The sequence below is a fragment of the Chiloscyllium plagiosum genome, unplaced genomic scaffold (assembly GCF_037043375.1).
Source record: "Chiloscyllium plagiosum isolate Xiang-an unplaced genomic scaffold, Cpla_swu_hap1 HiC_scaffold_5, whole genome shotgun sequence".
Taxonomy (NCBI): domain Eukaryota; kingdom Metazoa; phylum Chordata; class Chondrichthyes; order Orectolobiformes; family Hemiscylliidae; genus Chiloscyllium; species Chiloscyllium plagiosum.
The window spans coordinates 123,870,978-123,891,999 of record NW_028270143.1 but is presented as its reverse complement, the minus strand read 5'-3'; the positions used below and the strand labels follow the sequence as shown (position 1 = coordinate 123,891,999).

The following is a 21,022-nucleotide window of genomic DNA, read 5'->3' as shown; positions in this document are numbered from 1 at the left end:
GAGACCTCAGGGGCAACTTTTTCACACAGAGGGTGGTACGTGTATGGAATGAGCTGCCAGAGGAAGTGGTGGAGGCTGGTACAACTACAACATTTAAAAGACATCTGGATGGGTATATGGGCAGCATGGTAGCTGAGTTGGGTCAGCACTGCTACCTCACAGCACCAGGGATCTGGGTTCAATTCTACCCTCAGGCAACTGTCTGTGTGGAGTTTGCACGTTCTCCCCGTGTCTGTGTGGGTTTCCTCCGTGTGCTCTGGTTTCCTCCCACAGTCCAAAGATGTGCAGGTCAGGTGAATTGACCATGTTAAATTGCCCCATAGTGTCTGGGGATGGTACGGGCTAGCCATGGGAGATGCAGGGGGTTACAGGGATAGGATAGGGGTGATGGGTTTGATTGGAATGCTCTTTGGAGGGGCAGTGTGAACACGAAGGGCTGAAAATAGCCTGTTTCCATGCTGTAGGGATTCAATGAATAGGAAGGGGTTGAAGGGAAGTGGGCTGAGTGCTGGCAAATGGGACTAGATGAATTTAGGATATTTGGTCGGTATGGATGAGTTGGACCGAAGGGTCTGTTTCCATGCTGGCCATCTCTATGAGTCTACAGCACCAGGTAGAGGCAGAACAGTAAGAAGGGTGACTGAACTCAAAAGTTAACTCTGTTTCTCTCTCTCTGTCTTTCCACAGAGGCTGCCAGATCTGCTGTGTTTCTCCAGCACTCTGTGCGTGTGTTTCAGATTCTCAGCAATGCTGGGATATTGAGTAGTCTGCTGCCTGGCGGGCGCTCAGAGGCCGGGAACAGCGATGTAAGGTTCAATGTTCGAGGCTCGAGTGTGGAAAACGCCTCTGTCCCCACCCCCTGAGAGAACTCCTCTATAAAAATACCTCGCCTGCTGCAGTTCCCACTAACTTTGCTTACCATCTGCTCCCCCAGGCACACAGAGGGAATAAAAGACAGTGTGGATTTTAAAAAGAGGGGGCTTTGGTGCTGGGGGAGAACAGAGGAAGTCTGAGCCCCTGACTGAGTGAATTTGGAGGGGATTGAGGATGGTCCGGGAGCTGCAGCGCCCCTCTTTCTGGAAAGCGGTCCTGGCTGAATTCCTGGGGATGACCATCTTCGTCTTCCTGAGCACCGGCTCGGCCACCAAGTGGACCCCCAGCGGATACCCCGCGGACATCGTCCAGATCTCCCTGACCTTCGGCTTGGCCATTGCCACCATGGCACAGAGCCTGGGGCACCTGAGCGGGGGGCACCTGAACCCAGCGGTGACCCTGGGGCTGTTGGCCGGCTGTCAGGTCAGTCTGCTGCGGGCTCTCCTCTACATCGCCTCGCAGCTCCTGGGCGCGGTAGCTGCCAGCGCTCTACTCCTGGGGGTCACTCCCGCATCCAGGAACAGCACCCTCGGACTCAACGCTGTGAGTACCTTCACCCTTCTTAAAGCGGTAAACACCACCGGGAGCTGGTGGGGACCACAGAGAGCGCGGGGGGCTGGGCTGGAGAATGTCTCCCTTGAGCGGGGATGTCATTGCGCTAGGGTGGAAATGTCAGTTTAGATTAGATTACCCACAGTAATGGAAACAGGCCCTTCGGCCCAACAAGTCCACACTGACCCTCCCTCTGCCCTATATTCACCCCTAACACTACAGGCAATTTCCCAGGGCCAATCTATCTAACCTTTGGAATGTGGGAGGAAACCGGAGCTCCCAGAGGAAACCCACACAGACACTGGGAGAATGTGCAAACTCCACACAGACAGTTACCTGAGGAGGGAATTGAACCCGGGTCCCTGGCGCTGTGAGGCAGGATAGTGGAGTTGTGTCTGAGATGAGATCAGCCATGATCCTATGAAATGGCGGAGTAGGCTCGAGGGGCTGAATGGCCTCCTCCCTGCTCCTGGTTCTTATATTCTAAACAAAATCCTCTGAGCTCAAATCTTTTAAAATGCGGGATTTGAACGATATTGCGCCTGTGGACCCCACCGTGAAGGGATGGCGTTGTCACAGCGCAGAGGGAGGCCATTCGGCCCGCCTGGCTCTTCGGGCGAGCGTCGTTACCGACTGCCAATCTCCTGCCTTTTGCTGGCGCACCATGTCTCTTCAAATAATCATCCAATACCCGTAACTCCTGGACTGAATTTCAGTTAATCGGGAAGGAGAGAGGAAGAGTTTGAGGTTGGGAGGGGAGCGGGGTGGGAAGAGAGAGAAATGGGATGTTGGAGGAGGGTGAATTGATCACCGAGAGTGTCAGATTGTAGTTGTTGTATGGAATCAGGTGTACAGGGACTCACCGGGGGGGGGGGGGGGGGGGGATTTTAAAAGTTGGCATTGCCCTTTTAAGAAAAACAAATCGTGGTTGTATCGAACGGTGTCTGTAGCGAAAAGGGACTCAGGAGCGTGTTCGATATTTGCAACAAAAGTTTCTGCAAACTTTACATCAATAAATCCATTGTATAAACATATGTATGAAAGAAGGGGTGACAGTGAGGGACTGACGTGCTGTAGAGCCGTCAGGAAAATGCTGTTTGCAACTCTGTCCCTGATGGAGGCACCGGACGGTGTAGCCTCTATACCAGAGAGCTTCCCAAATTAAAACCAAACTGTTATATGCGTGTATATGCGTGTATGTTATATGCGTTTTTTGTGTGTGTATATGTGGGTATATATCGTGTGTGTATATTGAATGTGTATATGCTATGTGTATATTGTGAGTGTACATGGTGGGTGCATATGGTGTGTGTATACATGATTATATATGGTATGTTTATATGTGTGTATATGGTGTGTGTATACATGGGTATATATGGTATGTGTATATGTGTGTGTATATAGTGCGTGTATACATGGGTATATATGGTATATGTATATGTGTGTGTATATGGTGTGTAACTTCATTACCATAGACCCTGTAACCTCAGCCGGTGAGTTTTAGGACCCCGTCCCTGTATGGTGTAGAGGATTTGCCATGGCTGGATTGTTAGAGAAATGATTCCGGATGAAGGGCTTATGCCCGAAACGTGGATGCGCCAGCTCCTCAGTTGCTGCCAGAGCTGCTGTGCTTTTCCAGCACCACACCCCCGTCTCTGATCTCCAGCGTCTGCAGTCCTCACTTTCTCCACAAGTTGCAGTATGCCAATCAATAGTTTGTGTCTAATATTCCCCCGCGACCCCATAGATTTATTCCCCCGCCCCCTCCCCGAACCTTAACGCGCACTTGTCTGTCCCTGTCGCTTATTTATTTTATATTCATCTTTTCCATTCGGTCCATCTGCGTGAATTACGAGCGGTTCTGAGATCTCGCTTATTCTTCAACACGAAGTCTGTTTCAGTGGAACAAATCCCAGCCCAGATTGCAGAGTGACACCCCAGCACATCCCCGCCCCCCAGACTTGAAATTCCTGTCAAAGGCAATGCTCACAGAGGTTTGTGGGGAAGTGTGTGTGTCAGACTGACTGGTGACCTGCAGCTGCAGCTCTGGCTGGGGGGAGCTCGCTAGTGACACAAACAAAGCTCTCACATTGACAATTCTGCCGCTCAGATCTGCAACCAAAAACACTAGTGCTGGCATTTCGATAGCCATGTGTCTGACCCAGAAAACAATACTGTCTCCTGTGTATATGTATTAGCATGTGTGTATGGCCTTCAGTGTATATATGCTAAGCTCCGTCTGTGATCTAAGTGTGTATGTAGGTGTATGTATGTTAGCCTGTGTACATGGTGTGCATATAAAGGTGAATATGGTGTGCGTGTATGGTGTATTCATATGTGGGTGTGCTGGATCACACTCTCAACTCTAATCTCCAGCATTAGCAGTCCTCACTTTTTCCCTGTATATGCAGGTGTATATATGTATGTGTATATATGTGTTTGTTTATGCTGTATATGTATGATGTGTGTATATGGTGTGTGTATTTATGTGTATATGGTGTAAGTGTGGGTGTATGTATGTTAGCCTGTCTGTATGTTGTGTGTATATGGTGTAAATGTATATGCGGGTGTAAATCTTGTGTGTATATTGAATGTATATGTGGCTGTATATGGTGTGTATATATGTCAGGAGTATATATGTTAGCCTGTGGTATAAGTGTATATGTGGTGTATATTATATGTGTGTATATGTGGGTATATATCGTGTGTGTATATTGAATGTGTATATGGTATGTGTATATTGTGAGTGTACATGGTGGGTGTACATGGTGGGTGTACCTGGTGGGTGTATATGGTGTGTGTATACATGGGTATATATGGCATGTGTATATGTGTGTGTATATGGTGTGTATATTTGTAAATAACTAGTCGGTCCTGCCCTTATGCTGCTGCTCAGTCTCTGGGTGGAAAGCTGTCTGTCCTGCACAGAGAGTGACTCATGGTGGAGATCGCAGCATCACCCAGCTGGCACCAGGAGTCGATGAAAGTGCAGTGAGCTGCTTTAGTATCAGCTATGTAGATCGTATCGGGTTATCTTGATAGACCTTTGACCGATCTTCAGATTGTTCCTTTCTTTAGTAGGTCCCAATGCTAACATGCTGCATAACCATGGACATGGAGGGGTTCCTCGAATATACCTCTCTACCCAGTGAACAAAAACTGAGCTGTAACCTACCTCCAGATACAGTCGGTTCTGCTATAACGTGTGTTTCTTTAACACAAACTGGCTATAATGGGATTGAAGAATTTAGACAATTATTTGCAGAACATGACCTTTCCTCACCTGTATTGGCTCTAACGCGATTCTGGCCCCATTGCGTACTGGCTATTGTACAATTTTCTTTATAACGTGAGATCACATGAGAACAAAACAATTGTGTTATATCAGAACCAACTGTACCATAACTTTCAGTGCCTCGGAATGAAAAAATTCCATCCATCCCTGATTTTGGAATTAGGCATTGGTCTAGCATCAAGTCCCAGTTGCAGATGTTGACAGTGCCTTGCACAGAGATCTGATTTTTCCAGACTTTCATCTGACAACTTTGTTTTGCTTTGATTTTACCCCCCAGTTCCAGATAACTCCATCTGGCAGAGACTGCTTTTTTTCATCGGTGGCACGGTGGCTCAGTGGTTAGCGCTGCTGCCTCACAGCGCCAGGGACCTGGGTTCAATTCAAAGAGTACAATGGGTGGATGGGGTTGGGGATGAAGGTGATAGGTCAGAGGGGAGGGTGGAGTTGACAGGTGGGAAGGGAGATTGACAGGTAGGACAGGTCATGAGGATGGTGCTGAGCTGGAAGGTTGGAACTGGGGTAAGGTGGGGGGAGAGGAAATGAGGAATCTGGTGAGGTTCACTGAATGGCCTGCTTCCACACTGTGGGGCTCCTATGGTTATATGTTCCTCATACCATCTCAATCAAATTGCTCTGAATGTCGGCAGTGAACCTAGATGTGTGTATAATTGCCACTTGCAACTTAACCCTCTTAAGTTCGGGTGTGGTGCTGGTGAATCTCCAGTCCCTCTGAGATCAGTTTGTCCTGCTGTAGATGTTGTAACTTGGTGTGAAAGCTGCTCCAGGAGTTCGGGGTGAATGTTTTGCCCCACCCTTTCACTGCTGGAAGCTGGGTGTAATGAGACCTGGCTAATGGACAGTGTGGTCCTGTTGATTCTCAGGTTCAGTTTGGATAGAGCAGTGAAGACACCTAATTAGAACATCAGCTGTCAGTTCTTTGTTCAAGTCTACAATGTCTGACACCCATAAAACATGTTGGAAGTTATGAAGCAGACATTATCACAAGTGATTGGTTTATCTCGGAGCAGCTTGCAGACCCACTGGCAGGCAGAGTCACAACATTGTGTACGACCATCGGGTAAGTGGGCCATTGAGTCTGCTCTGACAGCAAGACTAGCAAATCTTTGGATTGTGGGAGGAGATCAGAGCACCCAGAGGAAACCCATACAGAGAGTGTGCAAACTCCACACAGATAGTCATCCGAGGCTGGAATCGAACCTGGGTCCCTGGTGCTGTGAGGCAGCAGTGCTGACCACTGAGCCACTGCGCCTCCCACCTTGAGTGTCGCTGGGTCAACATCCTGGAATTCCCTCCCTCAGGGCATTGTGGGTCATCCCACAGCAGGTGGACTGCAGCGGTTCAAGAAGGCAGCTCACCCCCACAATGGGACGGTGGGAGGAGCAAATTGCAGCTCAGTCAACAACGGCCACATTCGATGCAGATAAAGAAAACCTCCTGGGAATGACAGAAGTAGGGCTTAAAATCCCAGAATATAATTCGGCAAAGGGCTTTCTGAGCCTGTTTAGACAAGTTAGAACCTAGCCTCAGAGTTCTCTCTGGCCTTATTGCTTCCTTGCCATCGCATTTTTAATATTTATTCACAGGATGAGGGCATCGCTGGCTAGGTTCAGTATTTATTGCCCATTCCTAATTGCCCAGAGGGCAGTTAAGAGTCAATCACATTGCTGTGGGGCTGGAGTCACGTGTAGGCCAGACCAGGTAAGGATGACAGTTTCCTTCCCTAAAGGACGTTAGTGACCCAGTTGGGTTTTTCTGACAATCAACTCATGGTCATCATTAGATTTTTAAAAATTGAATTCAAATTCCCCCATACGCCTTGGCAGGATTTGAACCCACCAGAACATTATCTGGGTCACTGAATTAACAGTCCAACGATAAGGCCACCAGGTCACCACCTCCCCTCCTGCCTCCCATGCAAGGAGATCTCTGTCACAGACAGAAGCAGGTCGTTTGGAAGAATTGGGTGAAACAATGCAGAGCACTCATGTGCTGGCACATTTTCCCTGGTTCACTGTTCTCTGGGAAAGAGCCAGCTACCTGACATCTCCCACCTGGACCTAGTTTTTGAGGATATTGCTGGGTTGGAGGGTCTGAGCTATAGGGAGAGTCTGAGGCACTTCCACTAGACCAAGCACTGGTTGCTGCTTTCAGTATAGGAGTTGGGACATCATTTGTAGCTGTACAGGATATTGGTCAGGGCACTTTTGGAACACCGTGTTCAATTCTGGTCTCCCTCCTATAGGAAAGATGTTGTGAAACGTGAAAAGGTTCAGAAGAGATTTACAAGGATGTTGCTGGGGATGAGCAGCAGGGAGAGGCTGGATAGGCAGGGGCTGTTTTCCCTGGAGCATTGAAGGCTGAGGGGGGGTGGCCATATAAAAGTTTATAAAATCATGAGGGGCATGGATAGGGTGAATAGATAAGGTCTTTTCCCTGGGGTTGAGGAGTCCAGAACTAGAGGGCATAGGTTTAGGGTGAGAGGGGGAAGATTTAAAAGGGACGTGAGGGGCAACCTTTTCACACAGAGGGTGGTACGTGTATGGAATGAGCTGCCAGAGGAAGTGGTGGAGGCTAGTATAATGACAGCACTTAAAAGGCATCTGGTTGGGTATATGAATAGGAAGGGTTGAGAGGGATATGGGCCAGGTGCTGGCAAATGGGATGAGATGAATTTAGGATACTGGTCAGCATGGACGAGTTGGACCGAATGGTCTGTTTCTGTGCCCTACAGCTGTATGATTCTATGACTCTATATCACTGGAGTTGTGATCCCTCAGTCTCTGTAAACCCATTTTGAAGACTATCCTGATTTCAGTGAGTCCTATTGAGAGCTGATTGGAATGAAAGGTGTTCAGCTATTCTTTCCTCCCCGGAGGGATTTCAATGCTCAATCTTTAAAGATGGTTAAAGCTGGGATAAGTAATAGCCTTTCAGGGAACTGAGGGATCGAGAGAAATGGAGTCCAGGCAGATGATGAACCATGAGGAACCATGATTGGTGGGCTAGGTTCAAGGGGCCGAATGGTTTACTCTGCACCCCAAAAAACAGTCTTTTAATCTGAAGCTTCAAGTCCTTCCTTTCTTGAAATATCACAATTAAAGTCCAAAATCCTACACTGGTGAAGTATAATGAGCAAGGTTCACTGGCAGGTGGAGAATAGGGCTCTATAAAATTATAAACACTCTGAGCAGGCAGGAAAGAACTTGTGAAATCTGGTTGATTTGTTGGTCCATATAAACCCATTAAACAAACCATGTGATTGATTTAAATCATTTATAGAGAAATTCAGCTGCAAAAATCTGGTTTTATCCTTGGGCTTTGTTTCTCAGCTTGTGCACACAGCGTCATAGAGAGATATACAGCACGGAAACAGACCCTTCATAGAGATGTACAGCACGGAAACAGACCCTTCAGTCCAACCCGTCCATGCCGACCAGATATCCCAACCCAATCTAGTCCCACCTGCCAGCACCCGACCCATATCCCTCCAACCCCTTCCTATTCATGTACCCATCCAGATACCTTTTGAATGTTGCAATTGTACCAGCCTCCACCACTTCCTCTGGCAGCTCATTCCATACACACACCACCCTCTGTGTGAAAACGTTGCCTCTTAGGACGCTTTTAAATCTTTCCCCTCTCATCTTAAACCTATGCCCTCTAGTTCTGGGCTCCCCTGCCCTGGGGAAAAGACCTTGTCTATTTACTCTATCCATGCCCCTCATGATTTTGTAAACCTCTATAAGGTCACCCCTCAGCCTCCAAAGCTCCAGGGAAAACAGCCCCAGTCTATTGGGTTGAGAGGGATATGGGCCAAGTGCTGGGAAATTGGGCTAGATTAATTTAGGATATCTGGTCAGCATGGGCGAGTTGGATCGAAGGGTCTGTTTGCCAGCAGCAGTGGTGGACTCTCCCTCTTTATGGGCATTTAAGTGGGCATTGGATAGGTATATGGAGGATAGTGGGTTAGTGTAGGTTAGGTGGGCTTGGATCGGCGCAACATCGAGGGCCAAAGGGCCTGTACTGCGCTGTATTCTTCTATGTTCTATGTTCTATGTTTCCGTGCTGCGTGTCTCTATGACTCTAACCTTCTCTGTAGCTCAAACCCTCTAACCCCAGCAACAACCTTTCCTGAACTCTTTCAAATTTATCGTTCTTCAATGTGTGATTCAACCCCTTACTTTACCCCTGGTTCCACCACAATTTGTGTGAACCCGATGAGTCTAACCTGGTGGTGGTTACAGGGCAGGAGGTGGGGAGTGATGGCGATATCGATGGGGTTGAATCAGAGAGGATTTAATTATGTCCCCTGTTGATTTTAATTGGCTTTTAAAACTCGCAACCGGAAAAAATAGTTTAATTGAAAGCCAACAAAACAGATTTGATTCCCAAAACACAGCCATGTGAGTTTTTATTTCATTTCACAAGGAATTTCTTTTGCTCAAAGTCATTCAGCCTCTGACGCACTTTGCATTCCCACTACAAAAACCTTTGTACACAAATTAACGCAATTTATCGTTTTGTGTGTGAGACCTTCCTTTCCACAAACCTTTTTAACAAGCAACGGAGACTTGGAGAACTTTAGCCTCTGAATTCCAAACACTTCAATCTTAAAATTAACTTTCTTGCTTTCAGATCTCTTGAGACCATCTCGATAGACCACAGTAACTCTCTCTAACTCTATGGCCTCCAGCCTGATATTTCTTTTTGATCTCTGCAAACCTGGGACATGATTTTTAAGTAAAAGGCGGGAGGTTTGGGGGGGATTTGAAGTAAAAATTCTTTTTCACCCAGAGGGTGGTGGGGTCTGGGATGTGCTGTCTGGGAGGGAAGTTGAGGTGGGAAACCTCATAACCTTTAAAAGGTAGAGTCACAGAGACATACAGCACAGAAACAGACCAGTCCATAATCCCAAACTAAGCTAATCTCACCTGCCTGCTCCTGACCTATATCCCTCCAAACTTTTCCTAATCATGTACTTATCCAAATGTCCTATTAAACATTGTAACTGTATCCGCATCCACCACTTCCTCTGAAAGTTCAGCCCACACACAAACCATTCTCCATGTGGAAACATTGCCCCTCAGTGTCTTTTTACTATCTTTCTCCCTCGTCTTGAAATCCCCCACACCTGCTATTCACCTTATCCGTGCCCCTCATGATTTTATAAACCTCTATGAGGTCACCTCTCAACCTCCTACGCCGCACAGAAAAATATCCCAGCGCATCCCGCCTTTCCTTGTAGCTCAAGCCCTCCATTCCCGGTAACATCCTGGTTAATCTCTCCTGTATCCTCTCCAGTTTGATAATATCCTCCCTCTAACAGGGGAGATCGGAACTGTACACAGTATTCCAGAAGTGGGCTGAGTAATGTCCTGTACAACCTCAAAATAAGAGTGTGGATGAGTACTTGAACTGGCTATTTTCCGCAGTTACACTGGCACCACCCCCCACCTTTTCCTCCCTACATCGATGACTGTATCGCGCTGCCTCGTGCTCCCACGAGGAGGTTGAACAGTTCATCTACTTTACCAACCTTCCACCCCGACCTCAAATTCACCTGGACCGTCTCAGACTCCTCCCTCCCCTTCCTAGACCTTTCCATTTCTATCTCGGGTGACCGAATCGACACGGACATTTACTATAAACCGACCGACTCCCACAGCTACCTAGACTACACCTCCTCCCACCCTGCCCCCTGTAAAAACACCATCCCATATTCCCAATTCCTTCGTCTCCGCCGCATCTGCTCCCAGGAGGACCAGTTCCAATACCGAATAACCCAGATGGCCTCCTTCTTCAAAGACCACAATTTCCCCCCAGACGTGATCGACGATGCCCTCCACCGCATCTCTTCCACTTCCCGCTCCTCCGCCCTTGAGCCCCGCCTCTCCAACCGCCACCAGAACAGAACCCCACTGGTCCTCACCTACCACCCCACCAATCTCCATATACATCGTATCATCCGCCGTCATTTCCGCCACCTCCAAACGGACCCCACCACCAGGGATATATTTCCCTCCCCTCCCCTATCAGCATTCCGAAAAGACCACTCCCTCCATGACTCCCTCGTCAGGTCCACACCCCCCACCAACCCAACCTCCACTCCTGTCACCTTCCCCTGCAACCACAAGAAATGCAAAACTTGCGCCCACACCTCCCCCCTTACTTCCCTCCAAGGCCCCAAGGGACACTTCCATATCCGCCACAAATTCACCTGCACCTCCACACACATCATTTACTGCATCCGCTGCACCCGATGTGGCCTTCTCTATATTGGGGAGACAGGCCACCTACTTGCGGAATGTTTCAGAGAACACCTCTGGGACACCCGGACCAACCAACCCAACCACGCCATGGCTCAACACTTCAACTCCCCCTCCCACTCCACCAAGGACATGCAGGTCTTTGGACTCCTCCATCGCCAGACCATAGCAACACGACGGTTGGAGGAAGAGCACCTCATCTTCCGCCTGGGAACCCTCCAACCACAAGGGATGAACTCAGATTTCTCCAGTTTCTTCATTTCCCCTCCCCCACCTTGTCTCAGTCAAATCCCTCGAACTCAGCACCGCCTTCCTAACCTGCAATCTTCTTCCTAACTTCCCCCCCCCCATCCCCACTCCGGCCTATCACCCTCACCTTGACCTCCTTCCACCTATCGCATTTCCAACGCCTCTCCCCCAAGTTCCTCCTCCCTACCTTTTATCTTAGCCTGTTGGACACACTTTCCTCATTCCTGAAGAAGGGCTTATGCCCGAAACGTCGATTCTCCTGCTCCTTGGATGCTGCCTGACCTGCTGCGCTTTTCCAGCAACACATTTTCAGCTCCTATTTTCAATTTATGGCTATGGGCCAAATACTAGAAAGTGGAACAGTGTAGTTTGCTTTGTATTTTTGGGGTGCAGATTCCATGGGCTGAAGGGCCTCCTCTGTCCTATATGGATCCATGAAACTAAACCTCCAATTCTGACCCTTCCATGTCTTTGCATTTTTAGATTAGATTCCCTACAGTGTGGAAACAGGCCCTTCAGCCCAACAAGTTGACACAGACCCTCAGAAGAGCAACCCACCCAGACCCACCTCCCTGTGACTAATGCATCTAACACTACGGACAGTTTAGCGTGGCCAATTTGTGGCTCAGTGGTTAGCACTGCTGCCTCACAGCACCAGGGTCCCAGGTTCCATTCCAGCCTCGGGCGACTGTCTGTGTGGAGTTTGCACGTTCTCCCCGTGTCTGTGTGCGTTTCCTCCGGGTGCTCCGGTTTCCTCCCACATTCCAAAGATGTGCAGGTCAGAGTGAATTGCTAAACTGCCCCATAGTGTTAGGTGCATTTAGTCAGAGGGAAACGAGTCTGGGTGGGTTACTCTTCAGAGGGTCGGTGTAGACTATTTGGGCCGAAGGGCCTGTTTCCGCACTGTGGGGAATCTAATCTAAACTGCACATCTTTGGATTTGTAGGAGGAAACCGGAGCACCTGGAGGAAGCCCACGCAGACACTGGGAGAACATGCAAACTCCACACAGATAATCGCCTGAGGCTGGAACCGAACCCGGGTCCCTAGTGCTGTTAGGCAGCAATGCTAACCACTGAGCTGCCATACCGCTCCTCAGTTTTGTCGCTCCATCAGTGTGGTGTGCTTTTGGATGTGGTTCTCTAAGCTCTGTGACTCCCTCCCGATCCACACACACTCTGTCTCTCAACTCTCTTCCTTTCACAAAGGCACTCCCTGAAACCCAACTCAGCAACCAAGCGGTTAACCAAACTTATTATCTCTGTTCGTTCACCAAAGAGGGGTTTCGCTGGCAAGGCGAACTGTCTGGGTATGGAGTATGTCCATTCTCCCTGTGTCTGTGTGGGCTCCCTCCGGGTGCTCCGGTTTCCTCCCACAGTCCAAAGATGCCCTACTATAGGAAAAATACAGAGGCTTTGGAGAGGGTGCAAAGAAGGTTTACCAGGATGCTGCCTGGACTGGAGGGCTTGCCTTATGAAGAGAGGTTAGCTCAGACTTTTCTCTCTGGAGAGAAGGAGGAAGAGAGGTGACCTGATCGAGGTATACAAGATAATGAGAGGCATGGATAGAGTCAATAGCCAGAGACTTTTCCCCAGGGCAGGATTGACTGGTACGAGGGGTCTTTGTTTTAAGATATTAGGAGAAAGATATAGAGTTGACGTCAGAGGTAGGTTCTTTACGCAGAGAGTTGTGAATGCATTTAATGTGTTGCCAGTGGTGGTGGTGGAAGTAGAGTCATTAGAGACATTTAAGCGACTGCTGGACATGCACATGGAGAGCAGTGAACTGAGGGGTGTGTAGGTAACATTATTTTATTTTACATTAGGATAAATCCTCTGCACAACATCGTAGGTCAAAGGGCCTGTTCTGTGCTGTACCTTTCTCTGTTCTATATTCTATATGCAGGTTGGGATCGACTGGCCAAGAGAATTTGCCCATAGTGTTTGGGGATGTGCAGGCTGGATGGGTTAGCCATGGGAAATTCAGGGTTACAAGAGAATGGGGTGGAGAGTGTGGTGCTGGAAAGGCACAGCAGGTCAGGCAGCATCCGAGGAGCAGGAGGGTCTGGATGGGTGCTCTTTGGAGGGTTGGTGCAGACCCAATGGGCCAAATGGCCTTTTTTCTGCACTGATTTATTAGGGAGAGTCAGAGAGATGTATAGCATGGAAATAGACCCTTTGGTCCAACTCATTTGCGCCAACCAGATATCCGAACTTAATCTAGTCCCATTTGCCAGCACTTGGCCCATATCCCTCTAAACCCTTCCTATTGATGTACCCATCCAGATGCCTTTTAAATGTTGTAATTGTACCAGTCTCCGCCACTTCCTCTGGCAGCTCATTCCATGCACGCACTCCCCTCTGTGTGAAAACGTCACCCCCTTAGATCCCTTTATAGGAGTTGAGATGTCATGTTGCAGCTGTACAGGACATGGGAGAGACCACTTTTGGAATACTGTGTTGAAATCTGGTCTCCCTGCTACAGGAAATATGTTGCGAAACTTGAAAGGGTTCATAAAAGATTTACAAGGATGCTGCCAGGGTTGGAGGATTTGAGCTACAGGTATAGGTTTAATAGGCTAGGGCTGTTTTCCCTGGCACGTCAGAGGCTGAGGGGTGACCTTATAGAGGTTTATAAAATCATGAGGGGCATGGATAGGATAAATACACAAAGTCTTTTCCTTGGGGTCAGGGAGTCCAGAACTAGAGGGCATAGGTTTAGGGTGAGAGGAGAAAGATATAAAAGAGACCTAAGGGACACCTTTTTCACACAGAGGGTGGTACATGTATGGAATGAGCTGCCAGAGGATGTGGTGGAGGCTGGTACAATACAACATTTAAAAGGCATTTGGATGGGGATATGAATAGGAAGGGTTTGGAGGAATATGGGCCGGGCGCTGGCAAATGGGACTAGATTGGGTTAAGATGAGTTGGACCAAAGGGTCTGTTTCCATGCTTTACATGTCTATGACTTTGTCATTGAACATTACAGATGGTGTCACTGGTCATCACATGTCCAAAGGGTCTGTTTAGGCGTCTATGACCACATCCTGCTAAGAAGCCACAAGATTCCCAGTTCCTGTGTTGAGGTCACTTGATCGAGAGCCTAGCCCTCTGAATGCTTGGGCCTATGCTGTAACTATCTTCCTCCTCTGATACAACACCTATTTACTAAAATAAGGGCTTTGTTTTCTCGGGTGCTGTTTCAGAGGGCTTTGGGTGAAACAACATCGACTGATCAAATCAAAGCACTTTTGTATTTCAGTGACCTTAGGTTTCAGAGCAAGGGGTCGGATGCAGCACAAATTGGCATCTGATGAAGAAAAGCCTACAGGGAAATAATTCTTCATTCCATGAGGAGTTTTTGAGGAGATGGAGTTAGTTCCCCTCTCATTGCTTCTGAGAGAAATAACACCAATATTCAGGATTAGACTGGAATGTCAGGAAGCATTTATGCAGGAACCGATTGCTACCGTTCTGATACAGTCCTCACCCGAAGATGTCTCTTTTCCTTTAATTCTTTCATGGGATCGGGGCCTCATTGGTGCAGCCAGCACTTGGTGCCCATCCCTAATTGCCCCTGAACTCAGCGCCTGAGGGGGCGGCACGGTGGCTCAGTGGTTAGCACTGCTGCCTCACAGCGCCAGGGTCCCAGGTTCGATTCCAGCCTCGGGCAACTGTCTGTGTGGAGTTTGCACATTCTCCCTGTGTCTGTGTGGGCTTACTCCGGTTTCCTCCCACAGTCCAAAGATGTGCAGGTCAGGTGAATTGGCCACGCTAAATTGCCCCATAGCATTCAGTGCATTAGTCAGAGGGAAGTGGGTCAGGGTGGGGTACTTTTCAGAGAGCCGGTGTTGACTTGTTGGGCCAAAGGGCCTGTTTCCACACTGTAGGGATTCTAATCTAATCAGTGGCTAGCTCAGGCTTTCCAAAGGTCAGTGAAGAGTGAACACCATCTCTAGGGGTCTGGAGTCACACGTAGACCAGAGCAAAGTAAGGATGAAAGATAAATGGGCAATGGAAGCAGTCCAGAGAAGGTTCACCCGACTGGTTCCTGGTATGGTCTTATGAGGAGAGATTGACTAGGTTGGGCCTGTAGTCATTGGAGTTTAGAAGCAGAAGACAACTTTATTGAAACATCCAATCTCCTTAGGGGACGTGACAGGGTGGTTGTCTCCCCTTGTGGGAGAGTCTAGGCCCAGAGGGTGCAGTCTCAGAATGAGGGGGTCACACATTTAAGATCGGGATGAGGAGGAGTCTCTTCTCAGAGGGGAGTGAATCTGTGGAATTCTTTACCGCAGAGGGCTGCCCGAGGCTGGGTCGTTAAGTTCACTCAAGGCTGAGACAGATACAATTTTAATCAGGAAGAGAATCGAGGGTTGTGGGGAAGAGGCTGGAGAGTGGGTTATCAGATCAACCATGATCTCACTGAATGGCTGAGCAGACTCGATGGGCTGAATGGCCTACTCCCTGCTCATTTCCCTTCTTTCATTCATTCAGTGGATGAGGGCATCTCTGGTTAGGCCAGCACTTATTGCCCATCCCAAGTTGCCTAGAGTCACCCATATTGCAGTGGGTCTGGAGTCAAGTGTAGGCCAGACCAGGTAAGGATGGCAATTTCCTTCCCTGAAGGTGAACCAGGTGGGATTTCCCTGACAATCAACAGTTTCCTGCTCATCATTAGACTCTGCATTCCAGATCTTTGGATCGAAACTCCACCAGGGCAGGATTCGAACCCAGGGCCCCAGAATATTACCTGGGTCAACTGGTCACGTGATGATACCACTGGTCACTGACCCCCCTGCAGTGCAGTAAGGGCATTGTTGAACAGGATGTGTTTTGACCTGAAGCGATGATGGTTATTATTATTGAGACAAGCTTTTAATTCTAAATTTAATTGATTTAATTCAAATGTATTGGTAAGTGTTTAAACCCATCTCCCTTAGCCTGGTCGAGAGGATGACTAGTCTAGTGACATTAACCACACAGCCACTGCTCTGTCCTCTGAGATCATCCGGAGCAGGAGTCTTCAATTCGACAGCACGCTTGGCGTTGTTCATGCAGGCCAGGGTACCCATGAGACACGAAGAGAACCACAGAATCATGACGGAGGCCATTTCGCCCATCCGCGTGTGCTATCTCAGCACTGCCTTAGACTATCAGTCTGCCTTCTATCCTGAATGGTACTTGACGATAGACACTCTCATGCTTAATGCTGTAATACTTCCAGAGATCCTGGGGAAGATGTCAGTGTTTACACAGGTTCCTAGCTAATGAGCTCCCTGAGGGTTCCCCGATATTGGCTGCACACTGTGTCAGTTTTCAGACAGGATGCCACGCATGCTGTCAATATTTGCAGGAGTTGCCTGGGAGTGTTTTAGTACTGGCAGGAAACTCCAGCGAGCTGCGCTGTTCACAGGGGAATCTCCCGGAAGTTGACTGTAATACCTCAGGGCTCCCTGGACTGCAGTGGTATTTGAAGGGCCTGTTTGCCTAATATCTGCTTCATTTACCTTCCAGTCAAGTGAACAGCTTAATGCATGAGGAACGTTCGAGGACTATACTCGATGGGGTTCAGAAGGATGAGTGGGGGATCTGATTGAAACTTTTAAAATACTGAATGGCCTGGACGGGGTGGACGTTGGGAAGATGTTGCTATTGGCAGGAGAGACTAGGACCTGAGGGAACAGCCTTAGAGTAAAGGGAAGGCGCTTTAGAATGGAGATAAGGAGAATCTTCTTCAGCCAGAGAGCAGTGTATCTGTGGAATTCATTACCACAGAAGGCTGGGAGGCCAGGTCATTGAGTATATTTAAGACTGAGATAGATATTTGCCAAGGGAATCAAAGGTTACAGGGAGAATGCAGGAAAATGGGGATGGAAAACCTATCAGCCATGACTGAATGGCAGAGCAGACTCAATGGGCTGATGGCCTAATTTCTGCTCCAATATCTTATGGCCTGATGGAGTAATTACGAACGGAGTGTTATTTCTGCCAGAAACACTGAGAGGGAGGTTAATTCCACTCCCTCAAAACTCAACAAATGAAGAATTCATCCCTCCTGATTTTTTTGAAGACAGATATAAGCTTCTTGCTCTGATCCATGTCATCACTCGAAAGATAAAAGTTTGCCTCCTTTGACACCTCTTGCTTTTTCACTTCCAAAATCAGGATCACAAGGAAGGCAACCCTATTTGCTCAAGACTTAACCGTGAGCATCTGATCAGGCATCATCACTGTTAAGACCCAGGGGAGCTTACCATTGGCCAGGTCCTGAGATGGCCCAGCCAATTGATCATCAGTCCCGGCTTGTAACATAATGTCAAAGCTTAAGTGTGATGACGTTGGAATATTCAATTCCGGTCTCCTTCCTATCAGAAAAAGGTTGTGGAACTTGAAAGGGTTCAGAAAAGATTTACAAGGGTGTTGCCAGGGTTGGAGGATCTGAGAGGCTGAACAGGCTGGGGCTGTTTTCCCTGAAGCGTCAGAGGCTGAGGGATGAACTTATAGAGGTTTATAAAATCATGAGGGGTATGAATAGGTTAAATAGACAAAGTCTTTTCCCTGGGGTGGGGGAGTCCAGAACTAGAGGGGCATAGGTTTAGGGTGAGAAGGGAAAGATATAAAAGAGACCTAAGGGGCAACCTTTTCACACAGAGGGTGGTACGTGTATGGAATGAGCTGCCAGAGGAAGTGGTGGAGGCTGGTACAATTGCAACATTTAGATTAGATTACTTACAATGTGGAAACAGGCCCTTCGGCCCAACAAGTCCACACCGACCCTCTGAAGAGCAACCCACCCAGACCCATTCCCCTACATTTACTCCTTCACCTAACACTACGGGCAATTTAGCATGGCCAATTCACCCTGACCTGCACATCGTTGGACTGTGGGAGGAAACCGGAGCACCTGGAGGAAACCCACGCAGACATGGGGAGAACGTGCAAACTCCACACAGACAGTTGCCCGAGGCAGGAATTGAACCCGGGTCTCTGGCGCTGTGAGGCAGCAGTGCTAACCACTGGGCCACCGTGCCGCCCCTCAGGCATTTGAATGGGTATATGAATAGGAAGGGTTTGGAGGGTTATGGGCCGGGTGCTGGCAGGTGGGACTAGATTGGGTTGGGATATCTGGTCGGCATGGACGGGTTGGACTGAAGGGTCTATTTCCGTGCTGTACGTCTCTATGACTCTATGATGGGATTTGACAGCATTTGCTGAGCAACTGCACTTGGGCTGTTAGTTGTGTTAAAGTGAAATGTAAGGACAAAAGAGCAATGCAGCTCAGGAACAGGCCCTTTGGCCCTCCAACCAATCCAAGGTTCTCAGTGAGGCATGAACTGTGGTTCACTCATACTGAAAGGGATATACGTCCAGAGGGTGCAGTTCCCTGTCAGAACCTTGGATATGTCCAGGCATTCTATGGTGATTCTATCCTGATGAAAAGCATCAGCAGCCCATCTCCTCCAAGAGGAATATTCACACTCTGTGCCCCAGGGGTGTGTAATAACATCTCTGAACAGGTTCTGTAGAAAATAGGTCAAAGGGAGATTGAAGGGTCCTCTTTGTGGTGTGGTTGTAATGTCCCTACCACTGGACCAGGAGCCCAGGTTCAAGTCCTAGCTATTCCAGAGGTATACAATAACATCTCTGAATGGTTGATTAGAAACAATATACAAGCTCTGCACTCCAGGACCTGAACAAGGTTTACACCGACCTGAGCAAAACACGGTTAGCACCACATTCAACCCTTTCAACATCCACCCCCTCCCCCACCGACACTCAGTAACAGCAGGGTGTACTATCTACAAGATGCACTGGAGAAATTCACCAAAGATCCTCAGACAGCACCTCCCAGACCACTTCCATCAGAAGGACAAGGGCAGCAGATACACGGGAATACCACCGCCTGCATGTTCCCCTCCAAGACACTCACCATCCTGACTTGGAAATATATCCATCCTTCACTGTCACTGGGTCAAAATCCTGGAATTCCCTCCCTCAGGGCATTGTGGGTCAACCCACAGCAGGTGGACTGCACCGGTCAAGAAGGCAGCTCACCCCCACCTTCTCAAGGGGGCAACTAGGGACGGGCTCTAAATGCTGACCCAGCCAGCGATGTTTACATTTCAGGAACAAATAAACCAAAGATTCTATTGAACCTGCATTGTTACCTGGATGTTAATATTCCTCCTATAGTGTGGAGTCCAAGGCTGAAAGCTGTACTCTCACTGATTTGCTATGAAGGTTTATATAAGGAAGGACAGACTTGCATTTAGATATCCTTACTGTCAGTCTAAGCCCATTGCAAAGTGATTCAGAATCTGCTGAGTAATTTCAACAAGTTGTTCCGGTTGACACAGTGGAGAAGCTGTCCTCTTGAAAATAGTGACATGGGATCAGAGGGTGAGAGCGGAGTGCGTGCCGCACTGTTGGAGGGTCAGTGCTGAGGGAGTGCCACACTGTCAGAGGCTCAGTGCTGAGGGAGTGCCGCACTGTTGGAGGGTCAGTGCTGAGGGAGTGCCGCACTGTCGGAGGGTCAGTGCTGAGGGATTGCCGCACTGTCGGAGGGTCAGTGCTGAGGGAGTGCTGCACTGTCGGAGGGTCAGTGCTGAGGGAGTGCTGCACTGTCGGAGGGTCAGTACTGAGGGAGGGCCGCACTGTCGGAGGGTCAGTGCTGAGGGAGTGCTGCACTGTCGGAGGGTCAGTGCTGAGGGAGTGCTGCACTGTCAGAGGGTCAGTGCTGAGGGAGTGCCGCACTGTCGGAGGGTCAGTGCTGAGGGAGGGCCGCACTGTCGGAGGGTCAGTGCTGAGGAAGTGCTGCACTGTCAGCGTTAATATTGAGGGTCAGACGGGGAGTAGGGAGTCTGGGGTGTGGTGCAGATTTGTGGGTCCAGTCTGATTGGCTGTTCGATATCCTTGCTGGTTGAGAATTTCATGTCATTGCCCTTCCTATGTCTTTCAGCTTGCAGAAGGAGTTACCCCAGCACAGGGTCTGGGTGTTGAGATTATCATCACCTTCCAGCTCGTTCTCTGTGTCTTTGCGACAACTGATAAACGGAGAAAGGATCTTTCTGGCTCTGGTCCTCTGGCCATTGGTCTCTCGGTTGCTATCGGTCACCTAATGGCGGTGAGTGACATCAGCCAGATGGTGGTTGTTCTGTTTCCTCGGGCACTGACTCTGCAGCTAATCGTGTAATTGTGGCCATGGCTGGCCATGAAGTGGTCTAATGCCCATGTTGTTCTCTGCTGTTCTCAGATTGGCTTCACTGGCTGTGGGATGAATCCTGCCCGATCCTTCGGACCTGCTGTCATCACCGGCAACTTCAAAGACCATTGGGTGAGTTGCAGGATGTCTAACCAATGATCTCGATGCAGTCGGATGTGGTACTGGATGCCTTGGCTCGGACACACAAGCAGCCCCGCTCGATTGGCACCACACCCGCTAACACCCACCCCCTCCACCACCAACGCTCAGTCGCAGCAGTGCGGACCAGATGCATTGTGGAAATTCACCGAAGATCCTCAGACAGCACCTTCCAAACCCATCGCCACTTCCTTCTAGAAGGACAAGGGGCAACAGATTAAAGGACAGTTAAAGCTATCTCACAAATCAGTGATGTTCACATCCCATGAGACAATGAAGGTCTCTCGCAGCTCCCAATTTTCAGATTGGTCACAGCATTTTTCAACCTGACCACTAGAGGGAGGTAATAATTCAGAAGAACGAATCAACATTAACATTTAAACACACACTGACACTGACAC

The 21,022-nt window shown here is 48.8% G+C and overlaps 1 protein-coding gene across 2 annotated transcripts in view; it reads left to right on the top strand.

The window, feature by feature from the left end:
• The first annotated feature begins 900 nt into the window (after positions 1–900).
• LOC122550334 (aquaporin-1-like) overlaps positions 901–21,022 on the top strand; it is a 34,093-nt gene continuing 13,971 nt past the window's right edge. For both annotated transcript variants that reach the window (XR_015757280.1, XM_087987626.1), the window contains exons 1-3: positions 901–1,416; positions 20,220–20,384; positions 20,514–20,594. Coding sequence is in view for 1 of the 2 variants with exons in the window: in XM_087987626.1 (XP_087843752.1) it covers positions 1,048–1,416; positions 20,220–20,384; positions 20,514–20,594 (615 nt within the window). In the remaining variant the exon portion in view is untranslated. The remainder of the gene's footprint in view (positions 1,417–20,219; positions 20,385–20,513; positions 20,595–21,022) is intronic.